At 37.0% G+C, this 22,263-nt stretch overlaps 1 protein-coding gene across 3 annotated transcripts in view; it reads right to left on the bottom strand.

Moving 5' to 3' along the window:
- Window positions 1–22,263, bottom strand: part of RBPJ (recombination signal binding protein for immunoglobulin kappa J region) — a 107,228-nt gene that overhangs the window by 28,171 nt on the left and 56,794 nt on the right. For all 3 annotated transcript variants that reach the window (XM_012472429.2, XM_012472430.2, XM_064366207.1), the window contains one exon: window positions 2,715–2,810. In XM_012472429.2, the coding sequence (XP_012327852.1) occupies window positions 2,715–2,810 (96 nt within the window). The remainder of the gene's footprint in view (window positions 1–2,714; window positions 2,811–22,263) is intronic.

Here is a 22,263-nt window from a genome sequence, read left to right as displayed (position 1 = left end):
CAATAAAAGATAAGGCTAAATTTTCCCATTTTAACTTTATAAAAACCACTACGAGCTCCATATGCATCTTTTTTTTTTTTTTTTTGGGACGGAGTCTTGCTGTTGCTCAGGCTGGAGTACAGTGGTGTGATCTCGACTCACTGCAACCTCTGCTCCTCCGGTTCAAGCAATTCTCCTGCCTCAGCATCCTGAGTAGCTGGAATTACAGGCACCTGCCACCACACCCAGCTGTTTTGAATTTTTAGTAGAGATGGGGGTTTCACCACGTTGGCCAGGCTAGTCTTGAACTCCTGACCTCAAGTGATCCACCCACCTTGGCCTTCCAAAGCGCTGGGATTACAGGCGTGGGTAACCATGCCGGGTTGTATTTACGAACAGAAACCTTATCTAGACTTTAACACAATTTTCTAAATAGCTCTTCCCCTTTTGTTATCTCTACTGGGTCTCAGTTATTAAATGACACAGTGACTTTTAAAACTCCTGGTAAAGGTCCTTTTGCATAAAACCTGGCACACAATAGCCAATCATAAATAAAGAATAAGTGAATTCGATTGTACTAAAATGCATCTTCAAAAATCCAGAGAAAGAAAAGCAGCTTGCCCAAGTTTGAAGCTATATGATAAACATACATCTATTCATAATTCAGTTAGAGCTAGCCCAGTCTCAGCTAGGTAATGGTAAAAGGGATAGTACTAGGCAAAGTTAAGTTTACGAAGTTTATGTTGTTAAAGGATCTTTTCCTCCTCAAGCCCTGCTCTAGATAACCAACACTCAAACGCAAATGGAATGCTGTGGCAATCAGGGTAGCAAAAAGGGTAAATATTTGAAATCAGGCCCTCAGGAGTTCCAATCCTAGCTCCAGAGATTCCCAACTAATGTCAACCTGGACACATTTAAAGTCTCTGATCTTTAGATTCTTCGCCCACAGAATTTGGTTCATAACATGACAACTTTACAAAATTTCTCTGAGGATTATAACTTTAAAATATTTATAAAGCACTTTCAGAACAATGTCTGGCTCATGATTGGAGCAGACATGAAACTGCTTCTACCTAAGATTCACTATGAGGTGCACAGCTGGCCTTTTAGATTCTTCTTCCATAATGATGGGTGTTGACTTTTTCTGTTTTTCTTAAAAAGCAGAAAACTTGCTATAAACACAAAATTTCATTAATGGAAAAAAATACTGAATTTCTAGTATAAATTTCATGGGCAGGGGGGGAAGGACCACTAATTTGATTTGATATGCAATGTCCCAAACTACAGATACCAACTTCTTCCCATATTTAACCCTAAATCAGTGTTTAAGTTTTATTAGTAAAGTAAGATAAAACAATCAGAAATTTAGTAAGCCTGAATAACAACACCTGGCAGTATGAATAATAGATACTGTTTTTGCTTATTCATCTTTGAGGATAAAACTACCAATTAAATAGCTTTACCTTCTTGGCCAAGCATGGTGGCTCATGCCTGCTGTAATCCTTTGGGAAGCGGAGGCAGGCAGGCAGATTACTTGAGCCCAGGAGTTTGAGATCAGCCTGGGCAGCATAGTGAAACCCCGCTATAAAAAATACAAAAATTAGCCGGGCATGGTGGTGAGTGCCTATAGTCCCAGCTACTCAGGTGGCTGAAGTGGGAGAATCACCTGAGCCCAGTGAGTGGAAATCATATCACTGCACTCCAGCTGGAGCAACATAGTGAGACCCCATCTCAAAAAAAAAAAAAAAGCTTTACCTTCCTCTCAGCTCAGATCTAGTCAGCTTCAAGGAACTTCCTAATTCTCTTTTAGCATATAAGTTAATTTAACCACATACATATTACATTTCCGTTCTCTTAAGCTGAGGTTTCCTCAACCCCAAACCTTAGTTTTCACTCCTTTTCTTTTCAGTTGGTTATCTTTCTAGCCAATTAAAAAAAACCTTTGATCCTTCTCCGTAAGCAGGCTTTTTCCATAAAATGCTTAACCAAAAAATGCTGTTTGAAAGAGAGACTCAAGAAACTATTCACAAGAAAATTACAGGTACCAAGTGAAGAAACAACTTGGTGTGCAAGTCCCCAATTACACACACAAAAAAGCTGAAATTTATAGAATGCTGTGAGAAATAATTTTTTAAAAATCACCTTGTAATTTAATTTTGGTTAATCTACTTTATAGGTAATTTCTGTTGAGTCCACATTCAGGCAATATGAGAGTATGAACTCAGTTTTGCTGTTTCTTCTTAACAGCAACCCAGACAGGTATAGGATCAAGAGACAGGGCCAGGAGTTTTCTCCATAGCTCAACTAACTTAAGCTCAAGAGGATTTTAGGATCAAGAGCATGTTTAGCCTGTTCCTTTTCAAAACGGTACTTTTCGGGTCACATTTGTTTAAACAACTACATTTCCCACCAAAAGAAAAGCTTCTTTGTGAATAAGCGTTATCACACAAGTAGTTGGGGAATATTATGTAGCCGCCCCCCCCCAAAAAAATGTGAATTATTTCATTTTGTAAGATCAGGGATTTAACCAGATGACCTTTATTAAATTCTCCTTCTGTCTTAAGTATACCACAATTCACTGTTTCTCTCCTTCCAGAGACAAATCCTCTATTTTTTATTTCGTACTAGCAAATGAACCCAGTAATGGAAGCCAACCTCTGACATGTGGTAACATAAGTGGCATAATTCATGTGGTAACTACAATTAACTATCCACCAGAAAAACAATAATCTTACCTTTTTTCATTTCCATATGACTTCTGTGCAACTTTTGCATGAAGAATAAGTACTGTTTGATCCCCTCGCTCTTTTAAATAATTTCGCATAGCTTCCCTAAAATCAAATATAAATATTACTGTTACGGAGGTGAAATTCTTGATGAAGTCTTTCATCACTATGCTCTGTAATGAGAATGCTTATAAATATTTTTTAAAATAAGCAAACCTTAAAAATAAGAAATGGTCTCACATTCTTTGAAATTTATGATATAACTCAAACCACAATTACATCTTCCAGAATAACTAGAATCAACATATACACTGCTAATGTGACTTTAAAATATTATAAAGTTAATAAAATGCAGTAATTTTGTAGTTTAATAATGTTTCCCTACCCCAGCTATCAGAAGCAATGTTTTTCACTGAACACAAAGGGCGTAACAAGTCATTAGGTCATCCAAATGATCCTAAAATGACAATCCTATAAGGACCAAGAAAGGCCTATCATTCACATACAAATACATAATTATCTCAAGGATATTATTAAATAAATAAAATTTAATAAAGGCTAATTGAAATCAGTGAAAATAGGAATTTTGAAAAAAATACGTCAATTCTTTTAAGTATAAACAACTCTACATGTTTATTGAGCAAATGCTCTATACAAAGTTCAGTATCTTAAATGCATTTATATACCCAATTGTTTTGCTAAGAAATATTAAATAAGCAATTTTTATAGTAAAAAGAAAGCAATGCCTACACAGATGAAACTATAATGATTCTGAATCAGCAGAATCCCAATTCCTTAGGATGTCTTACACATCTCAAACTTAAATGTTATTCTACTGATATTATAAAGACGAACATCAGGTGTAAGAGGCTATCTATACAATAGTAATAAATGATTAAATGTGAGGACTTCTAGATTTACAGCACTTACACACTAAGTAGCCTGGGGCAAATCATTTAACCTCAACCAGCCTGATTCCTTAACTGGAAACTGAAGACAGTAACACCTCCCTTTCACAGGGTGGCTGAGGGGATTAAATAAGATAACCTAGATGACAGCATTTATATTTACCAACTGAAAAAACCTGTTAGCTGCAAGGCAGGACAGTAACACCAGGATATAAATAGACTGAGAACTAGTCCCTACCACTGAAAAGGAACTCAAAGTCCAAAGTGTAATGAAATGCAATAATCCAAGTAGAGATATGTACAAAAAGCACCAATGACGGAATGCCTATGTAAAGACAGGGGTGGATGGTAAAGGATTACATGCTTGGAAAAGTTTCTTAGAAGCTCTAATTCCGAGAGAGAAGTCGGCACAAGAAGTGGGAGGAGGAAAGCATAAGGTGTTCCAGGGCCTGAAAATAGAGTGAACAAAGGCATGAATAACTTTGCACATTCAGGCTAAGGAGTAAGGCAGCCACAACAATAACACAAGAGTAGCTAATGTTTCTTGAGTGTTTACTATGTGCCAGGCCCTGAACAAAGCACTTTAACTTCATTATTTTATTTAATCCTAATAATCCGAAAAGGTAAGTACTGCTAACACCATTTTGACTGTCATGCCCAAGGTCTTACAGTGAATAGTGGCAGTCAGGAATTGAAACAAATTTTGTGAGATTCTAAGGTGAGCCATGGCCATGAATAAGGTTGACAATGATAGAGTCAAACTATGAAAGGCTTTGAAAATTGACATTTGTATACTTAAATACTAAGTATAAAAGTTCAAGCTATTTCAAATATCACCCCATTAACAGGTGATGATAAAAGTGGTAATACATTTCTGCATAGCAAAAGAAACTATCAACAAAGAAAACAGATAACCTACAGAATGGGAGAAAATATGTGCAAACTGTGCATCTATCTGATAAAGGTTTAATATCCGGCATCTATAAGGAACTTAAACAAATTCCTTAAAAAAAAACGATAAAAATTAGGCAAAGGATATGAACACTTTTCAAAAGAAGACATACGTGTGGCCAATAAGTATACGAAAAAAAGCTCAATATCACTGATCACTAGAGAAACACAAATCAAAATCACAATGAGACACCACCTCACTCACACCAGTCAGAATGGCTATTATTAAAAAGTCAAAAAATAGCAGATGCTGGAGAGGTTGAGGAGAAAAGGGGATATTTATACACTGTTGGTGGTAGTGTAAATTAGTTCAACTGTTGTGGAAAGCGGTATGGCGACTCCTCAAAGAGCTAAAACAGAGCCTTCATTCGACCCAGCAATACCATTACTGGGTTTACCCAGAAATACCATTACTGGGTTTACCCAGAGGAATATACATCATTCTACCATAAAGACACACGCACACAAATGTTCACTGCAGCACTATTTGCAATAACAAAGACATGGAATCAACATAAATGCCCATCAATGACAGAAAGTGTGGTACATATACACCATGGGATATAATGCAGCCATAAAAAAGAACGAGATTATGTCTTTTCTGGGAACATGAATGAAGCTGGAGGCTATCTTCCTTAGCAAACTAATGCAGGAACAGAAAACCAAATACCACATGTTCTCACTTACAAGTGGGAACTAAATGATGAGAACTTACGAACATAAAGAAGAAAATGACAGACACTGGGGTCTACTTGAGGGTGGAGGGTGGGCAGAGGGAGAGGAGCAGAAAAAATAACTATTGGGTACTGGGCTTAATACCTGGGTGATGAAATAATCAACAAATCCCCATGGTATGAGTTTACCTACGTAACAAACCTTCACATGTAACCCTGAACCTAAAATAAAACTTAAAAAAGAATATCCTGGAAAATACATGAAGTACTTTTAGGAGAAGTATTGTTACCTAGGTTATTCATTATGATTAAACCTTTAAGTATAAAAAAAGTAGTAGCATGTAGTAAAATTTTTAGAGATCCAGAGAAGAACTCAAAATGAAAAAAAAAAAAATCCATCCTTTTGTGAATTGGGACAGGATCATCCGTCAATTTTCTCTCAACTCCATTACAGAAAATCAATACTGTAGAAACTGAATTTTCAATCTAAACTAAAGGCAATGAGAGATCTTATTAAGGTTTTTAAAAAATAACGTAATTAGGCCAGGCATGGTGGCTTACACCTGTAATCCCAGCACTTTGGGAAGCCGGAACAGGCAGATCACGAGGTCAGGAGATCAAGATCACCCTGGCCAACATAGCGAAACTCTGTCTCTACTAAAAATACAAAAATTAGCTGGGCGTGGTAGCACATGCCTGTAGTCCCAGCTACTTAGCAGACTGAGGCAGGAGAATCGCTTGAACCCACGAGGCAGAGATTGCAGTGAGCTAAGATCGCGCCACTGCACTCCAGCCTGGTGACAGAGTGAGATTATATTTCAAAAAATAAATAAATTAATTAAATAGTATGTAATTAATTTTACTTTTTAGTTGTTTAGTTATTTATTATTTCTAGAGAAAGGATTCAAAAGCAGAGAGACAAGACAAATAAATAGGCTTTCACACATCAAAGGTGAGATGTTGCAGAAGTCAAGAGCACTTTAATTCCAGCAAGAAGTCTAACAGATGCCAGCTGGGGGAAGGACATAAGCAGGAGTTAAGCCTGAAATCCTCTATTTTATTCGTAAAATGAGAGGCCATCATGATGTCTAATGGATAAGAAAACAGCAGTAAATACTGGAAATCCCTTCCAGGGTATGGAAAAGGAAGCTAACTATAGACAAATAGAATGACTGAAGATTGGTATCAAAGGACCAGCTAATGCTGGAATCCAAAAATAATGGTGCTGATTCCCACTAACATTCCAAGGGAGGGAACAGGGATTGCATGCTCTCAAACCTGCTGGGTACTAGAGATGCAGCCTGGAGAGGGTGACAATGATGAGGGATGTGAGGTGTCATAAAGTCAGGTGACTGAACATAAAGTTCAGGGTGAATAAGAAAACAGAAGCAGGCTGGGCACGGTGACTCACACCTGTAATCCCAGCACTTTGGGAGGCCGAGGTGGGCAAATCACCTGAGGTCAGAAGTTTGAGACCAGCCTGACCAACATGAAAAAATCCCGTCTCTACTGAAAATATCAAATTAGCCGGGCATGGTGGCGCATGCCTGTAATCCCAGCTACTCAGGAGGCTGAGACAGAAGAATTGCTTGAACCTGGGAGGTGGTGGTTGCAGTGAGCCGAGATTGTGCCACTGCCCTCCAGGCTGGACAACAAAAGTGAAACTCCATCTCAAAAAAAAAAAAAAAAAAAAAAACAGAAAAGAAAACAAAAGTAAAACCAAGAGAAGGCCAATATCCTGACAAAACTGGCACAAAATTTCCCAGCACAAAACTTGAAGAGCTGTTATACATTTGTAATTTTAAGCTGTTAAGTGTATTTCCCGATACTAAATTCTATTTGCATTTGTAGTCTCTACTACATCATGTAGCAGTAACTTCATTGTGTTTGTCAGATTTCATGTTTATTTTTCTTGTCTTCCCAAATAGACAACAAAGTCTTTAAAAACAAGACCCTATTTACATTTCTATCCCTTTCATGACAACTCAGGTAAAACAGGACACAAACTTGGTATTTGATAATATCCGAGGCAGTCATAAATCCTTTCTACAAAGATTTTAATTATAATAATTAAACGAGCTAAAATTAAGCAATCACTCTGCCAGTACTCTTCTAAGCAATTTTCAACATAACCAACAACCTTGAGGGTAACATACTATTATGTACATTTTAGAAACTGGGTAGAAGTAACTTTTTTAAGATGATACTGAAGAGCGAGGATTCAAATCTAGGTAGTCTAGCTTGTGAGGACAAAATTATACTGTTAATGGTTATGAGTACAGCTTTGGTGTGAAATAGATCAGGGTCTGTTAATAAGGGTTTGTCAATCACTAAGCCTGTAAAATAAAGACAGTAATACCTCATATTGTGGGGAAAAACACACACACACACACACACACACACACACACACACACTTTAAAGTAAGTTAGTCTCACAAACTGAGGAAAGCAAGTGTCAGAGTAACTTCTAGCTATTACAATTATTTTCTTAGAAAGAAGACTTCAACCTTCAATAGTTAATAACTACACAGATGGCAGGGGGAGAGAAAATGGGACTTCCACTGAGGCTTTGAGAACAAACTTAAAAATGACCTAGGAATGAATGAATGATCAGGCATCTTACCCAATGTGCGAAGCACAAATTTTGCAAGTACACTAGGTAAACTGCACACTTATCCATCTTCCCACTGAAGATTTACTGAAAGCCTACTATTCCTGGCACTGGGCATTCTGCTGGTTTCTAATACTGGATGTAACTGTTCACAGGTCTAAGATCTCAAGGTACTTATGATGAATGCAGGGCAACAGCTCTGGTTTTCCTTCATATTTAGAATACAAATTCCTGAAAAAGTAACTAGAGCCTCAAGGTAATCATGAATAATAGTTGTCCTGTAAGAGTAATTTGCCAAATAGCTTCTTTCAACAATAAAAACAAACTTCGCTTTATTAAACAGAATGCTAAACATTAAAAATCATGTTCTCTGTCAATTAAAGCTTGATCACTGACTTTCTGCACCTTAAGGAGCCATAAAACAAGGCAGTATACTCTAAAGAAGTACAATAAATACTAAAGCCCGCCAAATAATAGCCCATATGCTTTTCATTCAAATAGAGTAAGGCTGTGTCAATGAATAGGATTTCTATCTCAGCACTGCTGACATCCTGGGGAAAATCATTTTCTGCTGTGGAAGACTGCGCTGTGCATTGTAAGACTATAGCAACATCACTAGCTTTTACCCCGCAGGTGCCAGTAGCACCCTTCCTTGAACTGTGATAAGCAAAAGTGTCTCCAGATGGTGCCAAATGTCAGGAAAGAGGGTGGAGTGGGATGGTGGTCACGTGAGTTAAAAACTATTGGGATAAACCCAAAAAATTCCAGTGGTAAGGTATCACAATCATCCAGGGTCTTTTTTCAAAATGAGAAAATAGTGAAAATTTTATTATTGGAAAAAACATACAGGTGCTGAAGAATCCTTGCCAACAGAATTACTATGTTTTATTATTGAACTGTTAAAAAACATTAGTGAAAAAGTTAAAATTCAATTTTTTGAATAGCTACTTTAAAACACATTGTAAATTTTGAAGTCTGTTGTTTACTAATTTCCTTAGATAAAATTTTCATTCTAAATGAAAACCAGTTAAAAACTATTTGAAGAGTCCAGGAGTAGTGGATCACACCTGTAATACCAGCACTTGGGGAGGCTGAGGTAGGCAAATCACTTGCGGTCAGGAGTTTGAGACCAGCCTGGCCAACAGAGCGAAATCTCATCTCTACAAAAAATACAAAATTAGCCAGCCATGGTGGCACGCACCTGTATTACCAGTTACTCAGAAGGCTGAGGCAGGAGAATCACTTGAACCTGGGAGGTGAAGGTTGCAGTGGGCCAAGATCGCGCCACTGGGTGACAAGTGACACTTCCGTCTCAAAAAAAAAAAAAAAAAAACTATTTGAAGAACACCATGGAACAATTACTTCGAAAGGAGTCTGCTTACTCAAAACACCGACGCTCCAATGATTGAAAAGATTTTATTTTTATCAAAAATAATTTTACTAACATGAAATTACAGCAAATGCCATTCTAGTTCAACATGTTTAATCTGTGAATACCTCTGTCAATTTTTTCACTGTGGTTTGCTTTATGAAATTCAAACTTTTTTTACACAGTAAAAAAAAAACCCACGAAGAGAATGCTGAAGTGAAACATCCATGAATGGTAAGATAAGCTCATGTGCTGCTGTTTCCAATGGATCTACTTTTACCAGTTATGCCACTGGAGGCGATGGGAGTCTGCAAATAAAGAGAAGAACCTGGTCCCAGTGTAAAAGAAGAACCTGGTCCCAGCGTAAAGGAAGAACCTGGTCCCTTCAGGTAAGGGAACATAATCAATGGTATTAAATATCACAGAACAGATAAGGAAGATAAAGATTAGAAAGTCTTCATAAATTTGAAATTTAGTTCATAAATGAAACAGCTTAATTAGAATCTTCTCAGTGAGCTGGTGGTTAGGCAACACCACTAAAGTCACCTGCAAAATGAAAGGGAGGGAAGGAAGAGCAATGAACATATGCTTCTTGGTTGCTAAGGAAAAGGGAATAACTAAGGAATAACTAAGGATAAGGCAGAAAAGTCTGTCTCTTTACAGGATTTTAAAAATGTTGGATATAAAGTTTTTTTTTTTTTTTTTTGAGACAGAATCTCACTCTGTCGCCCAGGCTGGAGTGCAATAGTGCAATCTTGGTTCACTGCCACCTCCACCTCCCAGGTTCAAGCGATTCTCCTGCCTCAGGCTCCCCAGTAGCTGGTGTATACAGGCACCCACCACCATGCCCAGCTAATTTTTTATATCTTTAGTAGAGACGAGGTTTCACTGTGTTAGCCAGGATGTCTCTATCTCTTGACTTCATGATCCGCCCGCCTCCGCCTCCCAAAGTGTTAGGGTTACAGGCATGAGCCACGGCGCCCGGCCTAAGGGAAGATTTTAATTACTAAGTTTGTTAAAACAAAAAAAGCCAAGAAGAAAATGTAAAGATGCACTACAAAAACAAAAAGAAAAACTAGTTATCTATAAACCTGCTAAGTAGCTGAAGTGTAACACAGAATTCTGAAAGACGAGATTGGAAACACAGAGTGGGGTAAGATCGGCTCAAGCCTTAAATGCCATGACAGTAAAGTGTACATTTAATCTATAGGTTAGTGTTCTCAAAGTAAATTCCTGGAGGCAAGATCCCCTTAAAACGGAGTTCTGAGGTCCAAGACATATGGAAAACACTACATACCACATCTCCCTCTAGGACACAAATTATAGCAGTGAGAGTTTGCGGTGTCCTTATGGTGCTAACCGCCATTCTTCTGAAAACAGACTTCCTTACTTTGTTCCCGTACTCCTACACACCTCTGTGATTGGTCCAAGGGGTGAGTGGAGTGAGTGTAGAGGAGAGGGAATGGGAGAAAACCACCACAAAGATGGGAGGTCCAGTCATCCTTACCTTCAGGCTCACTCTCTGCATTTCTCAAATTGGATTACTGTCACTTGTAAAATCCAAATAATAAAAGTTCCAAAACGAACTCTGTCTTGTAGTAAAGAAATTTATCTTTGTCGTATCAAGAATTTTCAAAGTAATCACACACACACAATATCACACAAGTATACATTTTAGAGAGCTGAAGACCAAACTGAGAAACACTACAGGCCATGGTCATCAAATCATGAAGCAGCCTGTTTCTGTACCCCCTAGAAGCTAAGCATGCCTTTTACATTTTTAAAGAGTTATAGAACAGAGACTAATAATACCCAACAGAGACAGTATGTGGCCCTCAAAGCCTAAAATATATACTACTTGATGCTACAGAAAATGATTGCCGATCCCTGCAGACAATTTTTAAAAGTAAAAGTTTTTAAAGAAAAGTTGTAAAACAGAATTCTAATTATTAAATCAATTCAGTATATTACATGGCTGACATTCAATCAAGTTTTTTTTTTGTTTTTTTTTTTTAAATAAAACTCTTCCTCAAAACTGGACTTAGGGACAACTGACAGTTCAGAAAGCTCAGCTCGACTTCTCATGTTTACTTTGGGCTGCTGCCAAAAGGCATCCGGATTTATACGCACCCCCACAAAACCTCAAAGAAATGCCCTATTTTTGTCAGATTCTGTTCTGGCAGTCTCGCTTTTCACACTGTCTCAGACACTTTTTCTCAAAGTGAGCTCCACAATAGCTATGGTTTACAAAGGAGACTGTCTCAATCAAAGCCGCTTCAATGAAATCAGATAAAATAAAGTGAAACCAATTAATGACAGGACTACTCAGAGCCTTAAACAAATCTTCAAGAGGAGGATATTTGTAGGCTTCCTTTTCCAAGCTATTAGGCCAGACTAAGATCTCCTTGTTTTTCCCCCAAGGAAGCTTTCTGAGAACTACTATTTGCCTGAGGGCCAGTTTTTAAGATGACAATCTAGGGATACTATCAATAGTCAACAAAGTCCTGGTGCCCTTGTAATACAACAAAACATTGAGGCTGCTATACTATGAGTGGACATCTACCAGTGACCAAAGCCAAACAACAGTACAGGTCCTGTTCCAAGGGAAACACCTGCAAATCTCACTTCAATCCTCTCTTTTTGTGATAAAAGTAAAAATGTCTCAAAATTCCACAAAGTTTTTTGCAGATAAATAAGTAAATTGCTTTGAATCCTGCCACATAGCTATGAGACACATCCTTTCAAATTCTGAACAACTCTTGGTTTTCCCCTCCCCGCTCCCTACTCCCAAACAGGCATAGGTCGTGACATTGAGAGCAATGGGTCATCAACACATCTGTAATACATCATATTTGTACAATAAGCCTAAAAGGTTATTGTACAAATAAACCGTTTTGCTACTTAAGGTTTTACATCTTATGTTGAGAAAAATATGGAACTAGAGGAATTTGAAAACATAAAACAGCACAAGGTGATGACAATCAACGGCAGGTTCACCACCTTGGTTCTATTTCTAATCCTGGTTGATGCAAACTTGACTCTTCGAATCCCAGGGATCAGACCACAGAGTCCCTTCCTACTCTACTCCATTCTCTTATTCCCTCAAGATACCCTACAAACATGCGACTGGTCTAAGTAAAGTTGAATATCATTTGCAACCACTTTTTAGTATAAATTATTTACCGATATATGGACTGATAAGTTGACTAACAAACTACATACAGCAAAGGTCATTTATTACTATTCACGTAGCAGATCAACTTTAGGGTTTAATTTGAGTATCAATTTAAATTCATTTTACATTTACCTACTTTACATGATGTTTGTTACTCATAGGGGTCTTATGATGAAATAAAATAATACATGACTAGGTTGAAACATGAATATTGCACCCCGTCATGCAAAGAAACCTGTCTACCAGAAAAGGGCCGAAACATATTAATATGACCAATGTTAACAATTAAAAATGGATGGCTTTCCCATTTCAAAGTGAGGAGATGGATCATAAAGAGTAACAGGTACAGAAAACAAACTTTAACCATAATCCAGAGTAGACAAAGAAAATACATTGTTTTAAGAGTTTCTCATTAGGCACTGGTAAAATGCTTCTAAAAATTACATGCTATGGATAGGGAAGAGAAGATATACAAAAAGAAAAAAAAACAGGGGTTTTCCCAAAGACAATGCAATCCCTAAGTTAGTAGACAAATATGAACATATAATCATCTTAGTCCGTTTGTGTTGCTATAAAATAATAGCTGAAAGTGGGTAATTTATTTTAGAAAACGGTTTACTGGGCTCACAGTTCTGCACACTGGAAGACTGGGCCTCTGGTGAAAGGCTCAAGCTGCTTCCACTCCTGGCTAATGGGGGGCTAGCATGCAGAGATCACAGGGCAACAAAGGAAGAAGAAAGGGAAGGTGCCAGACTCACACCTCCCATTAGAACCCACCTTAAACATTCGGGACTAAATTTCAACATGCTATTTAGAGGGTCCAAATATCCAAACCATAGTACCCATGTCAACTTGGACAATAGATATAAAGCTATTTTTTTTTTTTGTCTTCTTGAAGCAGGTTCTCACTTTGTCACCCAAACTGGAGTACAGTGACATAATCACGGCTCACTGCAGCCTCAATTTCCCAGGGTAAAGGGATCACTCTACCTTAGTCTTCCAAGTAGCTGGGACCACAGATGTGCACCACCACATCCAGCTAATTCTTTAATATTTTGTAATTCTCCCTCTGCTGCCCAGGCTAGTCTCAAACTCCTAGGCTCAAGCAATCCTTCTGCCGTGGCCTCCCAAAATGCTGGGATTATAGGTCTGAGCCACCATGCCTGGCCTGAAGCTTAGTTCTTAACCTTCACCTTAAGGTATTATTACTTACTCTGAGGCAACCTCCAAAGCAAGCCCAATAGAATTTCAGAAACTGATTGTTTCCATATAAGACCATGGCCACAATGTAGGTATATGTGAGAACAGAGAGGTACAGCAGGGAGACCAACAGAAGATGGGCTTTGCAAAAAGTATTAGGCCAAGTGACAGAGAAAAGGTATTCTGAGTGCGAGAACACTACAAAATAGTTAGAACAATTACAATAAACCTTGAAGAAATGGTAAATGTTTATGAAGAAAACCTCATGACATTAAACAAATTCAACCAAAAGCATGAGTTAATGGCTACTAGTCTGGAGTGTTGTAGGAGAGAAGAAGGTTAAGATTACCTTCTTTAGAAGTCTTCAGGATTCCAGCCTAACCTTTTGGTTATTAACAACAGAACAGAGTCACATAGTACAACAGAGTATTAAGCTGAGTAATATCTCTTTTTTAAAAAAAAAAGCACTTCAGAGCTCAGGCCTACTCATATCTAAGGAACAGGCACCTCAACACGACACACTAAGCACTCCTGAAGACCAATGCTTAAGTGCACTGCAACTAAGATTTTCAGGCTCTAAATGACAAAATGATTTGAGGCTCTAAAAGCTTCAACAATACAAGAATAATTGTTCTATGCATTAGTATAACATCTGATTATTCTATTTGGGTTTTTTGTTGTTGTTTTTAAACTGACAGTCAAGTTATACCTGTGGGCCACATTAAAGAGAGTACTTCAAGAGATTGGGATGCCCTTAAAAGTCAACACTCAATTCCTATCATATATATCCTAAAAGAATGTAACTTTTTTTAAAAAAGTGAATCCACAGTAACACTGAATAGTATATATTATTAACTAGCCTTAATCAAAAGTTTAAACTCTGTGTCAGCAGAACTATGTTTAGAACACTATCTAAAAGATGACCTTGGAACAGGATACTTTCTCAATATTTCTTAATTGGGAAAATGGGAGTAAGAATTTTTTTTTTTTTAAGGAATAAAATCTGCTCAATTTTAAACTCTCTACACCTCAATGGAGAGAGAAAATGTTAAAATGTTTTTCATCAAACAAAATAAAAGATACTAAAATTTTCTTAACTTGAATATTCTTTAAAGGAAAAGGAGAGAAAACTATTTTAAAAAGCATTCTCAAGGCTCGGTGCGGTGGCTCTCGTCTGTAATCCCAGACTTTGGGAGGCCGAGGCAGAGGGATCACTGGAGCTTAGGAGTTCAACACTAGCCTGGGCAACATAGGGAGACCGTGTCTCTACAAAGAATATGAAAATTAGAAGGGCATGGTTGTGTGCACCTGTAGTCCTGGCTACTCAGGAGGCTGCGGTGGGAAGCTGGCTTGAACCCAGGAAGCAGAGGGTGCAGTGAGCCAAGATTATACTACTGCACTCAAGTCTGGGTGATAAAGCCAGATTTTGTCTCTCTCTCAAAAAAAAAAAAAAAAAAAAGCCAGATGGTACTTAAAATTGTAACATATTATCTATCAAAAGGGAAATTTCTGATTTCCAAGTTTGTGCTTAATAAAATAAACTTCTATCACTGATTTAGTCATTGATTTCACATTTCCATTTGCTGTTATACAAACTTTTTGCTAAATTTGCCTTATTTTAGCTTCAATAATAAACAATATAAATCTGTAGTTTGCTCTCTTTCAGAGATTTAAATAGATATAAAACTTACCTGAAGCCAGGCATGGTGGCTCATACCTGTAATCCCAGCACTTTGGGAAGCCAAGGCAGGCGAATCACTTGAGGTCAGGAGTTTGAGACCAGCCTGACCAACGTGGTGAAAACACACCTCTACTAAAAATTAAAAATTAGTCGGGCATGGTGGCAGGCACCTCTACTCTAGCCTGGGCGACAGAGCAAGACTCTGCCCCACCCCCCCAAAAAAAAAAACAGAAAAACAAACAAACAAAAAAAGTACCTTAATTTTCCCAGGAACATACACTAATCCTTTTTAGAATATTTTTAAAGTGTAAAATCTTCTAAGTTTTTAACAGCTTTATTGGGATTTAGTTGAAATCCAATAATATACACTTACTTTAAAGTGTGCAATGTGACGAGTTTTAGCATATGTATATACACCATAACCAAAATCAAAATAAAGATATTCACAATTCTGAGTTTCCTTTCTGCCTCTTTGTAATCTTTCCTCCTGCCTCCCCTTGCCCCAGGAAACCATGGATCTACTTTTTGTCACTACAGATCAGTTTGCATTTTCTGTAATTTTAGGTAAGTAGACTCATGCAGTATATATACTTTTATCTTGATACATTTAGAAAATTGAGTGTAATTATTTTAAGATCCATCTATATTGTTGCATGTATCAAGTTCATTCCTTTTTTACTGCTTAATAGAAACTCGTTGTAGAACACACTACAATTTGTTGATCCACTCACCTGTTGCTGGATATTGGGGTTATGTCTGTGTGACTATTATAATAAAGCTAATATGAACATTTGTGTTCAGGCCTTTGTATTAAGATGTTTTCATTTTCCTTGGTTAAATATGTAGAAATGGAATGACTGGGCCTTATGGTAGAGGTTTAACATTTTAAGAAAGTGTTAAATTATTTTCCAAAATTATTGTACCACTTTATATACTCACTGCCAATGTACAAAAGTACTAGCTGTTCCACATGATGAGGGCTTTAAATTTCAGACATTTTAACAGCTATATAATATTAATAGTATCTAACTGCTAGAAACTCTATGTGTCCCTCCAAAATTCTTATGCTGAAACCTAATCAGGAATGCCATGGTAGTAGGAGGTGGGGCATCTGGGAGGTAATGAGGTCATGAGGATGGAGCCTCCGAGAATAGGATCAGTGCCCTTGTCCCTCCTGCCATGTGAGCACACATAAAAAAGACTGCCATCTATCAACCAGGAAGCATCTCCCAACAGACATGAAACACACTGGTGTCTTGATCTTAGACTTCCCAGCCTCCAGAACTATAAGAAATAAATTTGTGGTTTATAAGCTACCCAGTTAATGGTACACTGTTACAGCAAACCAATGGGACTAACACACTCACTGTAGTCTTAATTTGCCCTTCCTTAATGGGTATTTGTCATATTCACACATTCTTTGGATTAGTATCTGTTCAGATCATTTCCGCCCTTTAAAAATTGATTATTTCCTTATTATTTACTTTTCAGAGTCTTTTAATCTTTGTTCTTTATTTTGATGAAGTAAAATTTATTAATTTCTTCCACAGATTGTGTTTTTAGTATCTAAGAAATGTTTGCCTAATAAACAGTATTTTCTCCTATGTTTTCTTCTAAAAGCTGTATACTTTAAAGTTTTATAATTAGGTCTACATTGAGCTATTTTTTTTAATATGGTACTATGTATAGACTGTAGTTACTTTGTGTGTGGGGGAGGGGGTTAAAGGACCAATGGATATCCAATTGTTCCACAATCAACTATTAGAAAGACTATCATTTTAAAAATCTAGCTAAATTGCCTTTGCACCTTGACTGGAAAGCAACTGACCATATCTGAATAACTATTTCTGGCCACTAACACAATGGTCTACTTAGCTATCTTTATCCCAAACAATACTTTAAATTACCATAGCTTCATAATAAGTTTTGAAACCAAGCAGTATAAGTTCTTTTTGCTCTTTTTCAAGATTGTTTGCATTTCTATATAAATTTTAGAAATAGCTTATCAACTATTACAAAGAAAGCCTGCTGAGATTTTGACTGCGATTGTGTTGAATCCATAGAATCAATTTGAGAAGAATTGACATTTTAACTATATATATTTGTTTGAGATAGGGTCTCGCTCTACCATCTAGGCTGGAATGCAGTGGTGCAAACATGGATCACTGTAGCCTGAACCTCCTGGGCTCAGGCATTCCTCCTGCCTCAGCCTCCCAATGAAGCTTGGACCACAGGCCCATGCCACCATGCCCAGCTAATTTTTTTATTATTTGTAGAGACAAGGTCTCACTTTGTTGCCCAAGCTGGTTTCAAACTCCTGGCCTTAAGTGATCCTCACACCTCAGCCTTTCAATATGTTGGGATTACAGGTGTGAGTCATCGCACCCAGCCCACGTCAACAATATTAAGTCTTCTACCTAAAGAACATTTAATTGGAACTTCAAGTTCTCCCAGTAGTGTTTGGTAGTCTTCGGTGTAGAGTTTTTGCACGTTCTGTCATATTTTTGAGGAATTACATATTTTTTTATACTACTGTATAAACTGTATTGCTTTCAAATTTCAATTTCCCATTGCCCACTGGTATACAGAAATACAATTTAGTTGTATAGGTTAATCATGTATTCTACTACCTTGCTAAACTCACTCATTAGTTCTAGTAGCAAGATACTGCTGCATTTTCTATATAGATGATCATGATATCTGCAAATAAAGACAGTTTCACTTCTTTCTTTCCCATCTAGGTGTCTTTCATTTCTTCTTCTGGCCTTATTGTACCAATTAGAACCTCAAATACAGTGTTAAACGGAAGCAGTGAAAGCAGACATCCTGTGTTGTTCCTGAGGAAACATTCAGTGTTTAGAAGAGGAAAAGCATTCAGTGTTTCACCATCAGCACGTGGTAAAATGCTGTTTTTTCATAGGCACCCTACAATGAGGAAATTCTCTTTTACTCCAAGTTTGCTGAGAATTTCTATTAAGAATGGATGTCAAAAGCTTTTTCTAAATCCCCTAAGATAACCATGATTTTCCTTTTTTGTTCCATGAATACACTGAATTACATGAACTGTTTTCCATTCCTGAGATAAAGCTCACTAGGTCATGACGTATGATCCCATTAATATACTGTTGGATTCCATCTGAAAATTTGTTAAGACTTTTTATATCTATGTTCACAAGGGATATTGGTCCGTAATTTCATTTTCTTGCCTGCTTTTCACAACAGGGTAATGCTATGCTCACAGAATGAACTGAGAAGTATGTCCTGCTCTCCAATTTTCTGAAAGAGTTATGTATAGAACCAAGAAAATTTTTTTTCTTAAATATATAGAATTCAACAGTGAAGCCATCTGGGCCTACAGTTTTCTTTGTCAGAAGGCTTATAAGTTCAATTTCCTACGATATAGGACTATTCAGGTTACCTGTTTCTTGAGTAAGCTTTGGTAGTTTGTTAATTTCAAGAAATTTGTGCATTTCTTCAAAAGTTGAGTATTACTGTCAAAAAGTTAATTATAATATTTGCTTATTATCCTTCAAATATCTGTGACTCTGTAGTGATGTCACCTTTCTTGTTCTTGATACTAGTAATTTGTACAGAATCGGATTTCTATCTAGTATAATTGTCCTTCTGCTTGGAGAATTTCTTTTAACACTGTAGCTAAGGTCTATTTGCAATAAATTCTTTCAATTTTTAATATGCATAAAAAGGTCTATATCTACTGGGTGTAGAATTCTAGGTTGACAAGTATAGGTCTCCCTTGAGCACTTCAAAGCACTTGCTCTGTCTTATCCATAACAAGGTTTCAGATGAAAAACCGGCTGTCTTCCTCTCTTTGTTCCTCTGTGTGTAATTTGTCTTTTGTTTTCTGTTGTTTTTTTCTTTATCACTGACTTTAATCAATTTGATTAGAGTGCTTCTGGGTAGTTTTTGTACTCAGGATTACCTGATTTTTTTTTTTTACTCTGTCACCCAGCTGGAGTGCAGTGGTGTGATCTTGGCTCACTGCAACCTCTGCCTCCTGGGTTCAAGTGATCCTCCCACCTCAGTCTCCCAAGTAGCTGAGACTACAGGCATGTGCCACAACACCTAGCTAACTTTTTAAAAAAACTTTTTGATAGAGACAGGGTTTCTCCATGTTGCCCATGCTGATCTTGAACTCCTGAGCTCAAGCAATCTGTCCACCTAAGCCTCCCAGAGTGCTGGGATTACAGGCATGAACCACAGCATCCAGCTTAGATGGTTTTACCATTTTCACTCATTTCCCAGTTAGAACATTTTTGCCATGATTTTTTCATATATTGTTTTAATCATATTCTCCCTTCAATGACTAACCACATATATATTTGGCCACTTGACAATAAACCATGGCTCACTAATGCTCACCACTTTTTTTCACTTTTTCTTTTTGTGCTTCATCTATTGCTGTATCTTTATGTTTACTAACCTACTTTGTTCATTCTGAAATTAATCTTAAGTACCTTTTTCCACCTTAAATATTGTAGTTTTCATCTTTAGAGATTTAATTTGAGAGAGAGAGAGTGTGTGTGTGTGTGTGCGCGCGCACGCGTGTGCGTGTCATCTTCTATGTCTTCTATTAAACTTTCCTCTAGCTCAGGTGTCTACTAATTATAGCCTATAGGCCAAATCCTATCTACCACCTATTTTACAAATAAAGTTATACTTCACTGTACAGACACTCTTAATTGTTTACACACTGCTGCTTTTGTACTACAACAGAGGTGGGTAGTATGATAGAGGTTGTATGGGCAACAAGGCCTAAAATATATACCATCTGAGTCTTTAAAGAAAAATTTTCCCAGCTCTTAATCTTGGCACCCTTGGGCATATAGAACACAAATATAATAACTGTTTTAGGCTGGGCACCACGGATCACACCCATAATCCCAGCGCTTTGGGAGGCCAAGGCAGAAGGACTCTCTGAAGCCAAGAGTTGAAGATGAGCCTGGGCAACATAGTGAGACCCTATCTCAAAAAACAAAAAAATTACTGTTTTAATGTTCTTATCTAATAATTCTATCACTCATGTCATTTGTGGGTTGGTTTTGATTCACTGATTTTTTTCTTGTTACGGGTATTTTCTTGCTCCTTTGTAAGACCGGCATATTTCGATTTTGCCCTTCTAAGTGCTGGATATTTTTCTATTCCTATGGTCTTGAGCTTTGTTGTGGTACACAGTTAAGTTTGATTCTTTCGATCCTTCTTTAAGTTTGCCAGGTAAAAACAGAGCATCTTTAGTCTGGACCCAATTTTATATTACTACTAAAACAAAACCCTTCTAAGCACTCTAGTGAATGCCCTATAAATTATGAGATTTTCCACTCTGGCTACTGTTAACAGGCACAATTCATAGCCCTAAGTGAACTTTAGAAACTGTTCCCCCTAATTTTTTTTGGATGGTTTTCCCCAGTCCCCACCACGGAGTAGTTTCCTTACACAAGCATGCTGATCAATATTCAGCTGAAGACTGAAAGGAAACCTCTGCAGATCTCTGGAACTGTTTGTACAGTTCATTTCTCTCCACTTTGCAGCCCTACTAACTGTCTTGCCCTCTGTGGAATCCCAGTTTCTCAGGAATCACTTATCCTTCCATGTCTGATGTTCAATATCTGGAAAATTGTTGTTTTACATATTTTGTCCAGGTTTTTGTTCCAAGCCAGAGAGTATTTCTACCTCATGTTACTCCATCTTGGCAAGAGGCAAAAGTCTTAAAAGCTACTAAAGTTTTCCAAAGAGGGGAAACTGTTTAAAAGGCAAACAATGGAAAATATTGATAAAGTAAATGGGAGTTACTGCATATATTTAGGGGGAAAGAAAGGCAAATTTCTTCATGAAGTTTATTACTGTATTGATTGTTATTTTTAGAAAATGTTATTTTACATTAACTAACTTACTCATCAAAATATATCATTAGCAGTCACTCTGCTGCTGGTAATGAAATAAAAATGTTAAATTTTAAATTTCAAAATGCTTACACACATATGAATATAGCAATTCCACTTACCAGAATTTACTCAACAGATTTTATATATATTATATATATATATAAACAAGTAATTAAAAATATATTTACATGCCCTGTGAGACAAGCTATATTTTCCTAGTTCACTTAACCTAGAATATTTATGTAATGCTTTTTCAAAAAAATATTTTAAATTTCAAAATAATACTGAGATTACAGAAATGCTGTAAAAGCAGTACAAGTAGTACAAAGAATTCCTAGTCTCCCTTCACTCAGACCTCCGTAAGGCTAACATTTTACACCTTATTTGCATATTATGTTGTTTAAATCATTTAAGAGCACACTGCGGATATAGTACTACTTTATCCAAAATATTTCAGCATTTATTTCCTAACAACAAGTACGTTTTTTCATACAATTATCACTGATTCAATACTAATACCTAATCTACAGATTTTATTCAAATTTTGCCAGCTGTCCCACAGAAATCCTTTATGGGGACCCCTGGTGGGTGGAGTAGGTATTCTGAGAGACTACCACTGTCCTCAGGCCAAATCAGGAGGGCCACCAGTTTTTGTAAATAAAGTTGTACTGGAACACAGATATGCGATTCTTTTAGAAACTGTCTACGGCTGATTTGGGGATACATGGACAGAGTCCAGAAGTCCTAACACACTTAGTGAGGCCCTCTAAACTTAACATGCTTATTATCTGATCCATTACAGAAAACATTTGGCAACTCCAGCTTTACAGCAAAAGAAAAATTTTTTTTCCTGGTTTAGGATAACTATAGCTCTGTGTCTTTGGTTTCCTTTAATCTAGAGGAGTTTCTCAATCTTTTGTATTTTATAACCTTAAAATTTAGGAAGCACACATAAAAATTTATTTTCTAGAATGTCCCTGAATTTATTTCTGTCTGACGTTTCCTTATTGTTAGATTTAGCTTATGTAATTTTGGCAAGAATACCACAAAAGTGATCATGTGTCTTTCTTGGGATGCACATGATATCTA

Source organism: Aotus nancymaae, unplaced genomic scaffold (genome assembly GCF_030222135.1).
Source record: "Aotus nancymaae isolate 86718 unplaced genomic scaffold, 86718_ANA_hifiasm-v0.15.2.pri h1tg000006l, whole genome shotgun sequence".
NCBI classification, from domain to species: domain Eukaryota; kingdom Metazoa; phylum Chordata; class Mammalia; order Primates; family Aotidae; genus Aotus; species Aotus nancymaae.
The sequence above is the reverse complement of the archived record's forward strand: the minus strand, read 5'-3'. Positions and strand labels throughout refer to the sequence as shown.